This window comes from Carica papaya, chromosome 9, assembly GCF_054855325.1.
Source record: "Carica papaya isolate Zhongbai chromosome 9, ASM5485532v1, whole genome shotgun sequence".
NCBI lineage: Eukaryota > Viridiplantae > Streptophyta > Magnoliopsida > Brassicales > Caricaceae > Carica > Carica papaya.
The window spans coordinates 8,541,607-8,559,866 of NC_142317.1; the positions used below are offsets into that span (position 1 = coordinate 8,541,607).

General features: G+C 34.5%; 4 protein-coding genes across 5 annotated transcripts in view; 3 read left to right on the plus strand and 1 right to left on the minus strand.

The window, feature by feature from the left end:
* Nucleotides 1-142: 142 nt before the first annotated feature.
* Nucleotides 143-1,940, plus strand: LOC110823021 (Peroxidase superfamily protein). 2 transcript variants are annotated; one of them, XM_022053286.2, is made up of 3 exons: nucleotides 143-429; nucleotides 823-1,011; nucleotides 1,150-1,937. In XM_022053286.2, exons 1-3 carry the CDS (start codon nucleotides 211-213, stop codon nucleotides 1,711-1,713), a joined length of 972 nt encoding a protein of 323 aa, XP_021908978.2. In that variant the 5' UTR covers nucleotides 143-210; the 3' UTR covers nucleotides 1,714-1,937. The 2 variants fall into 2 exon arrangements, with proteins under 2 accessions (XP_021908978.2, XP_021908979.1); XM_022053287.2 differs by lacking the exon at nucleotides 823-1,011 and having other exon boundaries at nucleotides 1,150-1,940.
* A 1,997-nt stretch (nucleotides 1,941-3,937) lies between these two features.
* Nucleotides 3,938-7,927, plus strand: LOC110822954 (cucumisin-like). The gene is made up of 10 exons (XM_088211213.1): nucleotides 3,938-4,229; nucleotides 4,388-4,476; nucleotides 4,585-4,682; nucleotides 4,795-4,935; nucleotides 5,130-5,232; nucleotides 5,322-5,838; nucleotides 5,950-6,269; nucleotides 6,521-6,632; nucleotides 6,822-7,035; nucleotides 7,166-7,927. Exons 1-10 carry the CDS (start codon nucleotides 4,146-4,148, stop codon nucleotides 7,816-7,818), a joined length of 2,331 nt encoding a protein of 776 aa, XP_088067339.1. The 5' UTR covers nucleotides 3,938-4,145; the 3' UTR covers nucleotides 7,819-7,927.
* Nucleotides 7,928-8,623: 696 nt separating this feature from the next.
* Nucleotides 8,624-11,134, minus strand: LOC110822922 (2-oxoglutarate (2OG) and Fe(II)-dependent oxygenase superfamily protein). The gene is made up of 4 exons (XM_022053144.2): nucleotides 10,936-11,134; nucleotides 9,693-9,940; nucleotides 9,133-9,355; nucleotides 8,624-8,987 (listed from the first exon to the last, which is right to left on the minus strand). Exons 1-4 carry the CDS (start codon nucleotides 11,086-11,088, stop codon nucleotides 8,865-8,867), a joined length of 747 nt encoding a protein of 248 aa, XP_021908836.1. The 5' UTR covers nucleotides 11,089-11,134; the 3' UTR covers nucleotides 8,624-8,864.
* A 6,114-nt stretch (nucleotides 11,135-17,248) lies between these two features.
* Nucleotides 17,249-18,260, plus strand: part of LOC110823018 (MADS-box protein AGL42) — a 50,195-nt gene continuing 49,183 nt past the window's right edge. Inside the window, exons 1-2 of the mRNA XM_088211323.1 lie at nucleotides 17,249-17,757; nucleotides 17,839-18,023. Of these exons, the coding sequence (XP_088067449.1) occupies nucleotides 17,842-18,023 (182 nt within the window). The 5' untranslated portion in view covers nucleotides 17,249-17,757; nucleotides 17,839-17,841. The remainder of the gene's footprint in view (nucleotides 17,758-17,838; nucleotides 18,024-18,260) is intronic.

Genomic DNA, 18,260 nt, shown 5'->3' on the forward strand with positions numbered 1-18,260 from the left:
TCAACTCTCTCTAGTCTTTTCTTTCAATTGAGTAACTTGAAAGAACATAAAAACGATCTTGAAATGTTTAATTAATATATATATATATATATGTATGTGTTTATGTTGATCATTCACTATATAAATATATGTGTATACATACACCCGTTTAACACATCTTCATGCAAAAAAGACCTTCTCCTAAATATTTCTTTCTCTTGAGCTAAAGAAATGGCTGTTTTCGAGCTGAAGAAACTCTTCCTTCCCACCATTTTCCTTCTCTTGCTAACAATTACGCACTCGAATTCAAAACTCGATGCTCATTACTACGATCAAACATGTCCACAGGCTGAAAAAATCATACTCCAAACTGTTCGTAATGCTTCCATCTATGATCCTAGAGTTCCTGCTCGTCTTCTTCGCATGTTTTTCCACGACTGTTTCATAAGGGTATATATATGTAGTGTATTTTGTATGTGTTTTCTTATTCTCTTACTAGCAGTAGCATATATTTTCATTAGTTTATGTTTAAAAATAAATAGATTTTAATTATTTACAAAAGTTATCTTGAGATTTCACACTCAAAAAATTTATATGAAGTGTTATTAAAAAGAATAAAAAGTTTAGTTCTTTAAAATTTTAAGTTATCTAAAAACTTTTTTTAAAAAAATTATTTCTTAATAAAATGTTCATTCTCTCTTAATTGTATTTAATGTAAGTTTTTAGATAAATTTCACAAATACAATTAATTTGTTATAAACATCACCTTAACAGATTAATTTTTATAAATTTATTATTAATAATTAATTATACATTATTTTTTATAATATATAATTTTTATAGGGATGTGATGCCTCAGTATTATTGGACTCGACCCCAGAAAACCAAGCAGAAAAAGATGCTCCTCCTAATATTTCTCTTCGATCATTTTATGTTATCCACGACATCAAATCTAAACTTGAAGTCACATGTCCACATACAGTTTCTTGTGCTAATATACTTACTATTGCAGCTAGAGATGTTGTAACAATGGTAATAGTTATATTAGTAATACTACAAATATTGTAGTTTAACATTCGGTTTAATCATTTTTTCTATATAATACGTATTAATTTACTTTAAATAGATATATATATATATATAATGTTATTGGAATATTCTTTTTTGTAGTCGGGAGGACCTTATTGGAATGTTTTGAAAGGAAGAAAAGATGGACGGATCTCTAAAGCAAACGAAACCATTAATTTACCAGCACCAACCTTCAACGTTTCACAGCTAATACAGAGCTTCGGCATGAGAGGTTTAGGAGTCAAAGATTTGGTTTCTTTATCGGGAGGACACAGCCTAGGGTTTTCCCATTGTTCTTCTTTTGCTTCAAGATTACATAACTTCAGCTTGGTACATGACGTTGACCCCATCATGAACATTAACTTTGCTTTAGAGCTGAAGAAAAAATGCCCGAAGCCAAACAAGGATCGAAATGCAGGAGACTTCTTAGACTCCACTCCCTCCATCTTCGACAACAACTATTACAAACTGGTGGTGGCAGGGAAGGCCTTGTTTGGATCGGACCAGGCATTGTTTGGCGATGAGAGGACTAGATGGATTGTTGAAAAGTTTGCTGGGGATCAAGATTTATTCTTTAAAGAGTTTGCTACTTCCATGGTGAGGCTTGGAAATGTTGGAGTGGTGGAAAATGGAGAAGTTAGACTTAATTGTCGCTTGATAAATTGAGAGAGAGAGAGAGAAAGAAGATAATTGAGAGAAAAAAGGGAGAGAGGGAGAGAGAGAGAGAGAGAGAGAGATCAGAGAGAAAGAGGTAATAAATAAGCCGGCTATGAATTGATATTACCTATATACTTAAATCATTTCACGTTTATATCTTTTCATTTAATTTCACATTACATATTTGTACTTTTTCTATAAATATAATAAAATTTCTAGATGAAAATTAAGCACTTAAATTCATTAAATTAAAAAGAGATCAAAGGAATCTTCAATTTAACTATATGATTAGCTTCTAGCAGCAAAGAATCTCTTGCAAGAGCATGAACAGTAGCATTACAAGCTCTTGGAATCCAAACCAATACAAAAGAAATACAAGACCGTATCTATTGAGACAAATCCTCCAGTAATAACCAACTTCAGACAAGTGAATTATAGGAGTACAATAATATTGGAAGACCATTTTGCTGTCCCCCTCTACCATGGTGGAATATATCCCTTTTGGTTCTTGCTATTTCAACACAAAACAAGAAAGCATATACATGTAATCTCTATGAAAAAAAGTGTTCTGATTTTCTTCATCCCCTAAAAAATAATTGCCTTTGTCCATTTTCTATATATAATACTCAAGTCCCATCTATCCCCATCTCTAGAAAAAGTATCTAAGTTCATTTTATGTGTGTATACTGGGAGGATGGTCGCCAGATGTTGTCCATGGGTGTTCGTCATCACTCTATTGTGATAGTAAATTGCTTCTAGAGAATTATGATGACCCTCAAATTCAAGATATTATGACTGTTGTTTTCAAATTAATTTAAAAGCTTCAATTCTTTTGTGTTTATAAACCCATTGGTTTCTCCACCAATTCCTCGTAGAACTAGAATAAATCAAGTTCTTTTAATTACTCACCCTTTATAAAACCATTTATTAATCATGTATAAAAGAGGTTTAGTAAACATGCATGAAGCTTCAGTGGACAATCTTTAAATATGTGATCAACGGATTCATCAACTTCTCCATACAAACAACATTTTATATCAACTAGAATCCATTTATAAGCTAGTCTTTCGTTTACTAAAGTTATGTTCTTACAAATGCTCCAGACGTACAGTTTTCTATACTGATATACTTGCACTGCAGTCAGAGATATTATAACGATGGTAATAATTATATTATTAATACTACATATGTTATAGTTAAACATTCAATTTAATTTTTTTTCTCTATATAATTCATATTAATTTACCTTAAAATATCTAAAAATGTTATTGATAAATTCTGTTTTTGTTTGGGATTGAGAGGAGGGGGGTTGGGGGGCGGTGTTTAGAAATTTCAAGGTTTCGTAACTTCAACTAGATGCATGATATTGACCCGTCATGAACGTTGATTTTGCTTTAGAGCTGATAAAGAGAGGCCCGAACAAGGATCGAAATACAAGAGTTCTTGGCCACCACTTCCTCCACTTCTGGCAATAACTACTATAAACAGGTGGTAGGAGGGAGAAGCATGTTTAAATGGAATAAAGCATTGTTTGGCAAAAAGAGGACCAGACGGAATGTTTTGCAGGGATCAAGATTTACTTTAAAGAGTTTGGACTTCTACGGCGAGGATTGGAAATGTCGAGGTGGTGGAAAATAGAGAAGTCAGAATAAATTGCCGATCAGTAAATTGAGATAGAAAGGAAGAAAAAATATTTAAGAGAGAGAGAGAGAGAGAGATAAGAGAGAAAGAAGTAATTAAAAACTGGCTGGAAATTGATATTACCTATACTTCAATTCATGTGATTTCATTTTATATATTTTTATAGTATATGTAAATGTTGTTATATGTATATAGATACTTATATAGTTATATATAATTTGTAAAATGTTGCTAGTTTGTATATCACACTATGAAACCGTATATACAAGAGAAGAGACAAATATGATCATACATAAACTAGTTTTCTCAATCTACCGGGCAAACATGGTTTATACAAAAGAGAATTTTTTCCGGCAATTCAACTAATAATTTTGAATGGCCGGCTTGGCCATAAATTTCAAATCACGAGTTGTACCCGTTTGATACAATGAAGACACGATCGTTAAGCTTGGTTGCATGAAGGAAACTCACCTTGCAAAGCAGAAGTCAAGAAGCATATATTTTAGAGGGTAATTAGCCATTGGGTAGCTAGGAACTTGGTGAAGAAACAATGCCAATCTCCAGCTGGTTTAATTTTGTCCTCTCTTATACTTAAGAGACATTCACAAGAAGATAAATAGATTACGTGAATACCAAAGGTTAATATTCACCACAAAGAAACAAAAAATCGATTATCACAAACCCACAAGAAACAGAGCTTGGTGACAAGTGCTTTTTTCTTCATCAACCCATGCAATATAAGTACCCCCCCAACTTCTCTTAATACAAAGCACAGTTTTTTTAACTCTCAAGTCACCTCCATGGCTAAGGCTGGTTGGTCTCTCTGTTCCCTCATTCTTGCAACACTTCTACTGCAATGCTGCTCTCTCGAAGATGATAGGAAGGTTACACATCTTTCTTCTTCTTTTCCCTATACTACACATATCTTAGTTATGTATGTAGCTACTATTTATGGATGAAAATATGTGCATGTATATAAACTCTGAGTGAAAATTTGATTAGTTAAATATAATAAAGCTAAATGCATGCTTGCATATACAAGGTTCATATTGTTTATATGGGAGATCGACCAAAGGACAGCGCATTGGTGGCATCGACACACCACAGCATGCTAGCACATGCAACTGGCAGGTTAATTTTGGTCCTCTTAAATCACGATAAATCTTAATTGAAAGATGCACACGCTTGTTTCAAAGAGAAATGAGCCACTGAGAATGGTCATATAATATCCATTTGCAGTAAGCGTTTGGCTAGAGAGTCACTTATCTATAGCTATGGGAAGAGCTTTAATGGATTCGTCGCCAAACTTTCTGACACAGAAGTTGCAAGGATTTCAGGTACATAGATCACATCAACCTTGTATTGCGTGTGTGTGTGTGTGTGTATATATATTGTGAATTGATTCCTTGATTTCTAGCTCTACTTACTTTTGCCGGTATTGAACTACAGATATGGAAGGCGTAATTTCAGTGTTTCCCAACACGAGACTGCAAATTCACACTACAAGATCATGGAATTTCATGGGCTTTGACCAACCACATTCAGTTTTTGGTACCGAATCAGATGTCATCATTGGACTGCTAGATACAGGTAAAAAACAAAACCACTTACAAACGTAAGTGTATTGATACAATGTAGATACTGACGTCTGACTTTCTATATGTTACTGATAAGCTAACTAATTATTAACTCTCTATTGATTAACAACAAAGGTTTACATAGTTCGCAAGAAAGCAAATATATATATATATATATTTACCAGAACATTGCCCGTAATTATGCAGGAGTTTGGCCTGAAAATCCAAGCTTTGCCGATGATGATATCGGCCCACCCCCTGCAAAATGGAAAGGGATATGCCAGGGAGCAAATAATTTCACCTGCAACAAGTAAAATTTCTCTTCTCTTTGTTGATCAGTTGGATTTAAATTGAACAGAGAGGGAAGCTAATTGATCATAAAATCAAAACTCTCTGCAGCAAGGTCATTGGAGCTCGGTTCTACGACATAGAGAACATATCCTTACCTGGTTGGGACATAAATTCACCAAGGGATGCAGAGGGACATGGCAGCCACACTGCTTCAACAGCAGCAGGCAGAGAAGTTCAGGACGTAAGCTACTTCGGTCTTGCCAAGGGTGTAGCTAGAGGAGGAGTCCCAAAAGCAAGAATTGCCGTATATAAAGTGTGCTGGCTACAAGGCTGCACTGTGGCAGACATTTTAGCTGGGTTTGAAGATGCAATAGCAGATGGAGTTGACATTATTTCGGTTTCATTAGGATCAGACTGGCCTTCCCCATACCACAAAGACCCCATTGCTATTGGCACTTTCCATGCCATGAGAAATGGGATTTTAACTTCTTGCTCTGCAGGAAACAGTGGGCCGTACAGAGGACAGGTCTCAAACTATGCACCCTGGGCACTGACAGTGGCTGCAAGCACAATTGACAGAAGTTTTGTCACCCAAGTTGTCCTTGGAAATGGGAAAACCTTCCTGGTTGGTTTTGATATTCAATTCTCTTAAAGCAACTAACTTTCTTCTGGATTCGATTCAGTCTATTCTTGACTGACGAATGTTCTTTCTTGCTTGCTTCTTGAAAATTAAAAGGGAACATCACTCAACTCCTTCAATCTTACAAAGACAACATTCCCATTGGTATATTCAGCAGATGCAGCAAATTATACCTTGGGGATTGATGATGAGATTGCTAGGATCTGCTTCCCTGGAACTCTGACTCCACTTAAAACCAAGGGAGCAATCATCCTCTGTGATGTCCTTTATGATGGCTCAGTAGCCTTAGATGGCGAAGCTGTAGGTGTTATAATGCCTTCTTCTTTTGAGGATTTAGCATTTGCTTTCCCTGTACCAGTGGCAGTCATCAGCTACGAAGATCATGATCTCGTACTCGACTACATCAAATCAGCAGAGTAAGCCTATTCATTTGCTTTGTTCATAAACATCCTATTCTCGGTATATTTTTGAGGTTTAAATCCTAGTATCCAAAAGTACAAACTTTGAGATATCAGATTTTGGTACAGTAGTTTGAGCTCAAAGAATCTATTGGCTTAAGTGATGTAGGCACAAGATTTACAAGTTATAACTTCCTTGGATGAAACTTCAACTGGTTCATGAAAGTGTTAGTGTTGGCATCCTAATGGAGATTTTGATTCTGGTTCAGGAATCCTACAGCAACTATTTTGACAACCGAGACATGGACGGATATCATGGCCCCTTCAGTGGTCTTTTTCTCATCACGAGGACCAAGCCCCATCAGTCCTAATATCCTCAAGGTACATATAAACACTCTCTCGTATAACAATTTCTCATAAAAGAGATTTCTGATACTTACCCCGTCTGTACAAAAAGCTAAAACAGGTTTTTAGCAGAGCACTGCAAGAAACCAGCTCTCCGTGCTTCGTTTCTGCAATAATACTCAACTCGGGATTGTCTAACATGGATTTCTTTGAATGATAAAACAGCCTGACATTACAGCACCTGGAGTTAACATTCTTGCAGCATGGTCTCCCCTTGGTGGTGCTTCAGTTTCGCCTTCTGATAGTCGAAAAGTAGATTATTTCGTGATCTCTGGCACATCCATGTCTTGCCCTCATGTTTCTGGGGCTGCAGCATATGTCAAGTCCGCCCACCCAACATGGTCTCCTGCTGCTGTGAAGTCTGCCCTCATGACTACAGGTAAATGGACATAAGCCTTTAAATAATTAATTAATTCTTGTAAGCTAAACCTGACAGGAGATATTAGTAGCATCCAGTGGCGGAGATTCAGATAAAAAATATCTCATCCTCACATGTTTTGCTTCTGTAGCTAAAGTCATGGACTCAAGGAAGAATGAAGATGCCGAATTTGCCTACGGTGCTGGCCATATTGACCCACTGAAAGCTATAGACCCAGGTCTAGTTTACGATGCAAGTGAGGCGGATTATGTGGATTTCCTGTGTAAGGAGGGTTACAACACTACCCTTGTAAGAATTATCAGTGGTGACAACAGCAGTTGTCCGAGTGACCAACCTGGCAAGGCCTGGGATCTGAACTACCCATCATTCAGTCTCTCATTGCTTGACGGAGAGACGGTCATGGCTACTTACCCCAGGACAGTCACCAATGTAGGCCCAGCCAACTCAATTTACCATGCCAAAGTGTCAATGCCTTCGCCATTTACCGTCGAAGTAGAGCCAACAACCCTCAGCTTTTCAGAGGTTGGAGAGAAGAAATCATTTACGCTAAAGATTTACGGATCTCCCATTGTCAACACTCCCATTGTCTCAGGCTCACTTGAATGGACAGATGGGCATCATGTTGTTAGGAGTCCCATTGTTGTCTTCAATAACATTCCTTCTATTTGGGCATCTCTGGACGATCAGTCTGCAATGAGCCATAAGAAGTATACTGGTTCATGGGATGGCACTACCCCCTACCACAAGAATGGGATCTTCAGGGCAATGAAGAAAAGAGCCTAAAGCAATTGTTTATATATGCACGTGTCCTGCTAGAGAGCCAGCCCTGATGCTCTTTTTTTCTTAATGAAGTTTGCAGCTTCTCATGAATCTACCTGAATATTGATTGCCAGAGATTCCAATTCCATGCATAAAATAAATTTTTGTTTTCCCTCTTCCAATTAATAAACATTTTATTAGTGTATCCAAAATGTGAGTCTCTCCCGAGCAGATTACTAATGCTTTGCTGCTTGTGTTTGCAAATAGAAGACAAATAGTTAAACATTTTCCTAAGCAGCAAGCTTACAATTAACATATGCTGCAAACATGAATCACTATCCCAACAATAATTAATTCAATTATCACATCCCGGGGGAAGAGAGGGAATTTGGAGTTTTTAATGAAAAGGTCGGTATTGTTTATTTCAAAAATAAAAATGAAAAGGTAGGTATTGTCTATGGCAAGAGTAGGGAAAAGTACAGGTAAAGAGGATAAGACAGCCTCTAAGGACGCCGAGAACAAGATAAGCTAAGCAGAAATATTCAATACAAGATTGCACACAAATTCTTTGTAACAAGGTCAAAGAAACATCTCTTGTACACCCATAAGCCCTGGCCCAAAAAGAAGCCAAGAAAGTTATTTTGTACCAAGAAGTAGGAAAGAGGTATATATCCTTCAATATTCAGCACTTTGTTCTAAGCACCGAAACCCGTAACCCATAACCCAATAGAAAGAGCAGTTTTCTAAAGGATCCAAGCTCCCTTTTCCACACCCACTCCCTTAAGGGATGAATTTCAGAGAGCAGTCAAGGGAGGAGGAGAAGGGCACATGATGCCAAAAGGATTCTAGAAAATATTTCTTTCGTGTACAACCAGGCCAACCATAGTGTCGTATAGTTCAATTACAATCCATGAACACGAAAAAACATGTGAGCTACCATTCCAGAAAAATTTACTTGGAATCCACTAGTAGCAAAATTGATTGAGATGAAGGATGACAAACTTGCGAAGTACACAGTGGTTCTAGATCAACTTACAAAACCAATTCAACCTTAAAAACTCTGCCTGTGTTCAAGCAAAAATTACATCTGAACGGAACACATACTTTACACCTTTCTTAACATTTCGAGCTTCATGCAACATACACTTGTCCCCATGAATGTGTAGAAGAGCCATCCCTTCCAAGGGAGCAACCTACAGAGTTCAAATTACATAAATAACCTCCTAGATTCAACTCAATGTAACCAGAATGCAAACTCAAAACTGAGAAGATATTATAGAAGCCATGGAACTAACAAACAGAAAACAAAATAAAGCATCATCTCATTAAAGGATTTACCTCAGCCACCACTCCATTCCTTGAACCATAGAAGACAGTTTCTCCTCCAATAAGTGGTTCAGAGGAAGAGTCATTACTGGGGTTATTAGAATCACTTCTACCTTTGGGCCTAACTTTAACACCTCCACTCAAGTATATCAACAAAGTGTAATGGGTGCGCTTTCCCCCTCCAAGGTCAACACTTTCATCAATATGACGCCCAAACTGTTGTCCAACCTTGTACCTGAAAGAAAATTCATTTCATCTTTATGACTCCAGGGGCATTGAAGGAAGAACAATGTGAGTGTTCATTTCCATCATCCACTAAAAATATAGTGAATCCAATGAAAATTATATGATTCTTTCTTCTATTCATGGTCCAAAGCTTGGAAGGCAGAACTTAACAGGCTAACTGTATCAGTTATATATATAATCTATATTCCATATAGATGGCTATTCCTTTCATGTTTTACTCAAATGTAACAGCTATTCCTTATTTAGTCTCCATTCAGCCAACCAAACAAGCCATAATAAAAAAAAACCTATAAGAATGAAATTAACACATGAAACTTCAACTTAACCTGTAAAATCTGATGTTTGGATTCAAGCCGACAGCAACCTTTCCACGAATTTTAATATCAGAGAGTAAGTTGCAAAGCCCAGATTGCCATATTGTATCCACAAGAATAGGATCATTCACAGAGATCCTATCATTATCTCTATATGCTTCACCTTTAGTTGGACCAAGACTTCCTTGGTGAGCAAAGCCAATCGACTCTGCCGCTTTAATAAATGCCTTCGATTCAGCAGAAGTGAAGAAGTTTGGAACCTGAATGTCTTAAACAAAGCTAAACTATTATAAACTAGAAAAAATTAACATGTTTAAGAGAATAAATTTTTATCTAGTTTCATACAAGGTTAGAAAAAGTTTGCCCTATGCTTTAATACACAAACTACACCATTCATACAGAAAAAATTCAGTCTCCTAACTTCAGTAAGATTGCAAGAATCCATCAGAAGAACACATAAATGAACATCATTCACTTCTTGGAGCCAGCTGGGTATAAACAAAAACATAATAGTAATTGCTTCACGTAGGACCATATAAGATTTTTCCACAGCTATAATTATAGCTGTTTAACTCTTACACTCAGCTAAATAGTTTTTCTCAACATCTTGACTAGCATCCAATTTGATCTTGCCCCCATTAACCCAACACCTTCAACCAAAAATCACAGAGAAAGCTCCAGGGCAGGAAAATTTTCTGCATCCCTTGAATAATACTGAATCAACTCTTTTCCTTTTTTTTTTTCCCAAAAGCATTGAGGCATCTGAATATCCTACAAAACCTGACTAGCAATCTGCTGTCCAGTTCATTCATCTTGGGTTTCTAATAATGTGCAAAATTATTGAATAACATGAATTCATTTCCCAAACAAACTTATGATCTCCTGGCCCAAAGCAAACCCAGATAAATCTAAAGTCAAATCACATTGAAAAATCTAAAACTCCCGAATCTCCAGACCCTCCTGCCCCACTAAATGGAGCTGAAACCTTTCAAATTCGCTTGCACATTTAATTTGACTAAATTATTAACAAAAGAAGAAGCAGCAAAAAGGAAGCACAATAGGCAAATTAGAAGAAAAATAATCTCCTCATTCCCATCTACAATTAACCATGAATTTAACACCTGAAAATCAAGTTGACGACCTTAACACACAACCAAGAACCTGAATTAGGTTAAACGAACTCTGTCTCAAATGATTCTAAATCAAAGATAGGCATGCGAGCCATTAGAGCAAAATAAAATATACATATACGTACGGTGAAGAGATCGGTGTCCTTAAGGCGAGCGACTTGGAGATTTTGCTTGGGTTTGATAATTGGCCACTTAGTTATGGTTGTTGTCGTTGCTTTCTTGACACCTGATTCTTTTCTCTCCGCCATTTTCCTCTTCCTCGTCTGCGTTCCTGCCATACAGGAAATGAAGGAGGTCGCCAAACAAGACCAACTTCCGGTCGCTGTCTTCTTGGGCTTTTATCGGTCGAGTGGTAGTCGCACTTGGCCCATTATTTGGGATTTTCTGGACCAAAACCAGATACAAAATTGTACTAGCCCAAAAAAGGTGTAAAATTAAAATTATTTTCTTGAACTTGGTTCATGCTGATTTGATTTTCAATACAATTTAATTAGTTTCACTTGTTTTTAATTTTACAACCATGAATATATATTTCAATTTTTTAATAATTTAATTATGAAAATATTTGATTAATTTTTAATTATTTCTTTTATTAATTGCCATATGACAAGAAAATACAGTCTCAAACTGGAACACGTACAATTTATATATACCGAAGAGTTCCAAAACTTATGACTTCAAAATAAAACTTTTGGAGAAAAAAAATATAATTACTAACTATTTAATTAAGACACAATTTATAATTAATTTTAAATTATAGTGTATTATCTTTAAAATTTTTATCATATTTGTATTCTTATCCATGTGGCTGTGTCTACCTCGAGTCAATCTCTCTGTTTCCGCTGCTTCCCTTTTCTTCCGTTTTTTCTTCTCCTTGCTCTGGCTTCTGTTGTCCCCTTTGTAGCTGCTGCGTGCACGTTATCTCCTGCCTCTTTTCTTCTCTGCTCGCGCTGATACAACCTATTTTTCAGAGAAAGCATGGTCGATCACGATCATGAGGAGGTACTAAAGCAAAACGGTGACGTTTGGAGCTATGTGGATTGAGTTTGGGCTGTAAATGGACATAAATGGGCTTAGGTGGGTTTTGGGCTTAATGGATGAAATGGTTTGGGTGAATTGGAGATGGATGGGAAAGGAGTAAAAATTGGGTTGGGGTTTGGTAGAAATGGGCTCAAGACACAATTAAAAGCCATGAATGTGGGGTCACAAAATGATTTTATAATATATAAATATATAATAATTTCAATTGACTTAATTTTCATTGTCAAATATTTACCTTCACATGTTATGTCAACTTCTCTTTTGCTTGCTACTCTATGTTTAGACTATTAAAGAGAATTTTAACTATAGTTTTATGCCTGTTAAATTGGGATATTGTTTGTTTTTACCAAACATTTTAAAGGATTAACATTGTGAAAGCTTAAATATTTTCAGCTATCTTGTACAACAAAATTAACACGATGAGTTTTGATAGATTGACCTAAACTATGGATTATATTAGTCGTTTTAAAATACTTATATCTTAATAACTTATTACATATGCTTTAAAATTCATTTCTTTGAAAAATTATACTAAAAAGTAAAGATATTCTCTCTAAACTGTGTTGTAAATGGGTTGGTAATGGTGATCCTATATACATATGAGGATGACTCTTCGATTATTAATCTTTCTTTATTTTCTTAATATATATATATAGATAAATAGATTTAGATTCAAATGTTCAATTGAGATTTTTGCTCTAAAAATAATAAATGACATAAGAAATTATTTTCTTCCTTCATTCAACTGTCATTGCCAATGTCTTACTTTAGTCATTATAATAAATGACAACATAGAGTTTAAACTTATTACCAAAATTGACAGATTCCATCTTGATTAATTATTAATTCTATAAATATTTAATCACATCCAATATTATTTCAACTACAGATCTACGACCATAAGCGTTCAAAATCAAAGTATAATAAATAACTTATCAATTACTATGATGCTTTTAAGTTTAAAAAATTTTTTATGTCTCATCAAAATAAGAGAATACTCTATTAACAGTTTAAGGTAATATTAACTATTAAAAATTTTCAATTTGATCGATTCAATGATTATATCTCCATATGTATCATCTACCTATGTGATTTAGTTAATGAGATCAATTAATATTTATCTTATAGAGATTATTACATATATATTAATTTTAATTGATCATTAATGTCCTATTTTAATGATCCAACGACTAAGAACATTTTAAATTAAATAATAAAAAAATTTACTTTCATTATCAAGATCTTCATCTTGATGTAAAACCTATCAATTTAATTAAGTACTTTATAATATAAATTAAATGATAAGATAATAAAATACTATTTTCATATATTAAAATAAATTATCAAATAATAATATATTCAATATATTACACGAATAATTATATCATAAGCATAACACTTATATCTCCAACAATCAGTAAGTTTGTAACATTTTTCCTTTCCTTGTTTATTTTTTTTTTAATATTTATTTTTTCATTCATTTTAGAATTGTAAATTCAATTAGAGGGATGGATTTATTCTAGGTGTTTATAGTTTTGATATTGCATATGTTGAGTAGATTTTAGGAGTTGATTCGATCATCTTCGTACCCTTCCACGTCATCTAGTATCAGAGCTTAGGCTCCCACAAACCCAAATTTATCTTTATTTGCTTTTAGCATTTTGTTCATTAACAATTCAAATTAATTTTTGATTTGTTCGTATTGCATTTTACTTGAATTCATATATATCTGTTCAATTCAAATAGTTCGTATTATTATTTAAAAAAAATTATATATATCAAAAATACCAAAAATACCTCAGTTGCACTCTATAAGGCAAATGACACATTGTTTGTGTTTTACATCACAAAAGCAGAATAGCCGCATATCTAGTGAATGGAAATCATTTGAGAAATCGAAGGCAAAATATGTTACCTAATTGGAGTGAGCAAAAATTTTTGTTTTCATTCCGTACATTATCCACATTTAATTTTCAAATTGCATTTATATAATCTACATCAACATTGCATGAAGAAACTTGACCAATATTAGAGCGTAGCTGACAAATTGGTAGTAGTATAGGTAAATACACTTTTTGATTATATCCATTAGGATTGATCAGATTCCTACGCATCAGTCTGAATTGTCATTCTTTGTTATCTATGCTTCTATCTTTTATTTTACCTTTGTTCCATTATAAAAAAAAAATTAAATGACTAATTAATTCTAGTTACTTAACACGCAATAAGCACACTAGTCATTCTTCTGTGTGTTTATTTATGAGCTTCCCTATAAATTAGATCTTTTTAGAATTCTATGTTGTGTCGTAAAGACTAATGTGCAGACTCGATTCAAATGATTCCAATTTTGGATGTTCAACTCTACAGATGAAACTATCAATTGAGGAATTACGAGGTAAACACGAGGGAATGTGAGGGAGAGAATATATTCTTTTCACTATATTTTTTCAGGTACTACACTATGTCTCAATCCATCGAAGATGTTCTACTTGGGAGTAATGTTCTTGTTGTCTGAATAGCTCTCAACTTGCAAATTAGGAGTGAAAACAACAAGCAGATGGATAATATATTCCACGCGCGATGCCTTGTCAATTGTAAGGTATGCAGAATGATCACTGACGGTGATAATTATGTTAATGTGGCAAGGTTGACATACATCAAACATCCGGATCCCTACTGGTTACGGTGGTTGAATGAGTGTGGTGACATCCAAGTTACTGAATAAATCGTATTACCATTCTCCATAAAAAAATATCACGAGGAGGTATGTTGCGATATCATATCTATCCATACTAGTCACTTGATACTTGGGAGACCTTAGAAGTTTGATAGGTAGGTACAACATTACGGCTACATCAACCGATAGTCATTGTAAAAAGACGGCCTGAATCATGCTCTTATGCCGTTATCACTAAAAGAGGTACATGAAAATTATATCAAAATTAAATGGTCATTTGATGAATACTCAAAAAGGGTAGAAGAGAGAAGGAAAGTCGCAAAGAAAGTTAATGGCTCATTAAGCATAAAGGTTGCCCAATAAACAACTAAAGATGGTTCATTAAGAAAAAAACAAAGAGAGAAAATAATGGAGTGTTCTGAAGACAATGATAAAATATTAAGGAATATCTCTTGTAAAAAGGGAAGTTTGATTGTACGTACCTACAAGGAGATTCATTTTGACCTTAACCACTCTTTGCATAGTCATACTATTTTGCTCTTACAACTAATTACCATGGCAAGTGGACTACAAAGATTTGGTCTAGATCCCGGAGGAATTTTGAATTAAGCCATGACATACACCAACAATAGGGTAAATATGTTAGGGAAGTATGGTTTATCTTCTATTATAATTATTAATCTTTTTCCTCATGATGAAGGTCCATATTCGAGAACGAATCTTTTTGAAGGAGGGATGATGTGATTCTATACAACCAAAATTAGTTTCAAATATGCACTCTTGTATCAATAAGGAACACCCAGAGTAAGAAAATAATTTCATCCCTGAACATTTTCCTAATTGGGATTATTCCAAGATATGAGCCAAGTTTGTCCAATCTAGAAGGCTTAAGACCAACGTAAGATTAATGAATTTGAATAATCAAAAGAAAGCCTAATCTTTAGGCTTAACTCGAGAAGGTATCAAGGCCTTATGGTCAAGAAGGGCCACGATCCAAGGATGTCGCAACCATGGGTAGCCCACGCTTGAGGAATATGGCCCACATACGCGCACCACGTGCATATGTGCTGCAAGGCTCGCACGCATGCAGGTTCAGGCCGGGCAGCAGCCCCGCACGCACAGACAAAGGGGCTCGCAGGCCCTGCATGCAGAATTAGCTGGACGCCCAAGCCCATGAGGTTGAACGCGTGCGCCTCGAGCGGCCAACCAAGAACCAACCTAGCCAACCTAATGGGTGCCTAGCCCAACCCATGGGCCTGCCTTACGCGTCCCGCGTGGGCCGGTCGGCCTAACCTGATCGGGTTGCCCTAAAATTGACCCTTCCCAAATTTTAATTATTTAATAATTATTTTATTTATTTAAAGATTTTTGGGATCAACTTTTTAATTACTCATGTTTTAAATTAAAATTCCACATGCTTAAAATAATTTTCACATGTATTTTACATGGAATTCACATGAGATAAATATTAAATTATTATATTATAAGTTTATTCTTTAGAATTATTTAATTAATTTATTTAAGATAGAATAATTATTTTACTATGTAATTATTATAAATTTAGATAGAATTTTATTTAGGGTATTATTTTATTAAATTATTTCAAGAGTTTGTATTCATTTAGATTGTTCGAAAAAAAATTATAAATAGATATTTACCCATAGGTTGTAAACATACTAATTACAATCAATTTGAGAGAATTTTTGAAAGATTATATTTTTCTTCTTTTTAGCATTTTTATAAAATTAATTTCTTCAAGTTCTTCGAAAAACAAAAGTTTTCAGAAATTTTGTTGAGTTAATAAACAGAAATTAATTTATCGGTAAGTTTACGACGTTCTTCATTTCTTTATCTATTTTTTCTAATATTTATTTTTGTATTTTTATTAGAATTATAAATTCAATTAAAAAAAAAAAATTATTGTAGATGGTTATAATTTCTGTATTACATATGTTAAGTTGGTTTTATGAATTAAACCAATACTTTTTATATCCTTTCGCGTCACATGCAGCTTCATATCTTAGTATTTGATCACTTATAATTAAATTTATTATTTATAATTTTGCGGTTCAAATATATTATTAAAAATATGTGGCTCTCATGCCTACTGGACCACTTTTTTTGGCCTCTTTACTGGTTCAAACTGAGTCGAATTAAATTTCATATCCTAAATACTTACATATTTAGAAAATTTATTTCAAAAATCAAAATTTACATGTATTTTATTCTTTGTACTAATTTTTAAAATCTAATATATATAAATATTGCGTTTATATTTTGATAACTAATATAAATATTTAAAATTGCATTTATTAAAAAAAAGAAAATAAAAATAGGAGTGAGGTCTGGAAATTGGAAGAGGAAACTCTGAGATGACTCGCCATTCAAAACAAGCCACACGACGATGCGGGCCCCACAATACAACTGGTCATTTGAGCTGTCAAAATCCTATTGGCCCAACCGCACAACGTGGTACGATGATGTTGACATTCTTCTCGGTTTGCTAAGTGACGCCGAAGACGACGTTGACGCGTTAATCGATTTTGTTGCAGACTTTTTTCTCACCAACATTTTCTTTCTTTTCTAACATTTGTTTTTATCTGTTTTTTATTTTAAAAATTACCTTGTTGCAATTATTATTTTTATTATTATTTTCTGTTTTAGTAATCACTTTAAATAGTAAAGTACTTTAACATGGATAAATAAATAATTTCTGCCATTTGTTTTCTTCTTTAGTACCATGATTCTTTTCTCTTTTTGTGGGGGTAGGAAAGAGCTCGGAAGAGAAATAGCAGAGAGAGAATAGGAACTATATCAAAAAGGAAACTTAAATAGGGTTTTTGTGGACTAAGTATAAAGAAACTGATACATCAATAATCCAAAGATCCTATTCGTTTCCCCTTTTCTGGATCTCTTTAGGGTTTTTGCTGCTACACTTTCGCTTTTCTTCCCATTTTTGCTCTCCTCTGCCATTCTTATATATTTGAGTCAGTAATTTTCTTAGGCGCTGCAACTTTTCCTGGAAAATTTTAGACACCTCCTTCGGAATTTCCTTCTCCGAATTTAATAAGGGATTCTCGGTTTCCACTTTCCTCCTTGCGAGATCCTTACCATTTTCAGCCAAGCAAAAGGCGCTGTTCGTATGTTGTGATTTTTGCCTGTAGACTCTTGTAAGTAAACATCTGCTCATCCGGTGCTTCATATACAAAAATTTGACTCAATTAAATAGGTGAGATTCTCTCCTCAGTCAGTTGGGGTTTCTCTCTGAATTTCTGTAAAGCAAATTGATCCCGTTATTGATCAAAACCAGGAAATGGTGAGGGGGAAAGTTGAGATGAAGCGAATCGAGAACGCAACGAGCCGGCAAGTGACATTTTCAAAACGTCGAAACGGGCTGTTGAAGAAGGCGTATGAGCTATCAGTTCTTTGCGATGCAGAAGTTGCTGTCATTATCTTCTCACAGAACGGAAGATTGTATGAATTCTCAAGCTCCGAGTAAGTTTTTATTTTCAAGTTTAATTTAAATTTTCTTCTTCTTCTTCTTCTTAATTAAATATCTCAAAACTCATACATCTACTTCTGCTATTATTAACTTATTAATTTTAACTGCATTATAGTTTCTGTGCATCGTAAGATTGCTTGAGGCCTAGTGTAGAATGATATATTTTTTGTGTGGAAAAAACAACAACAATTATATTAATAAAACATTAGCCTAAACCAAATCAGATATTG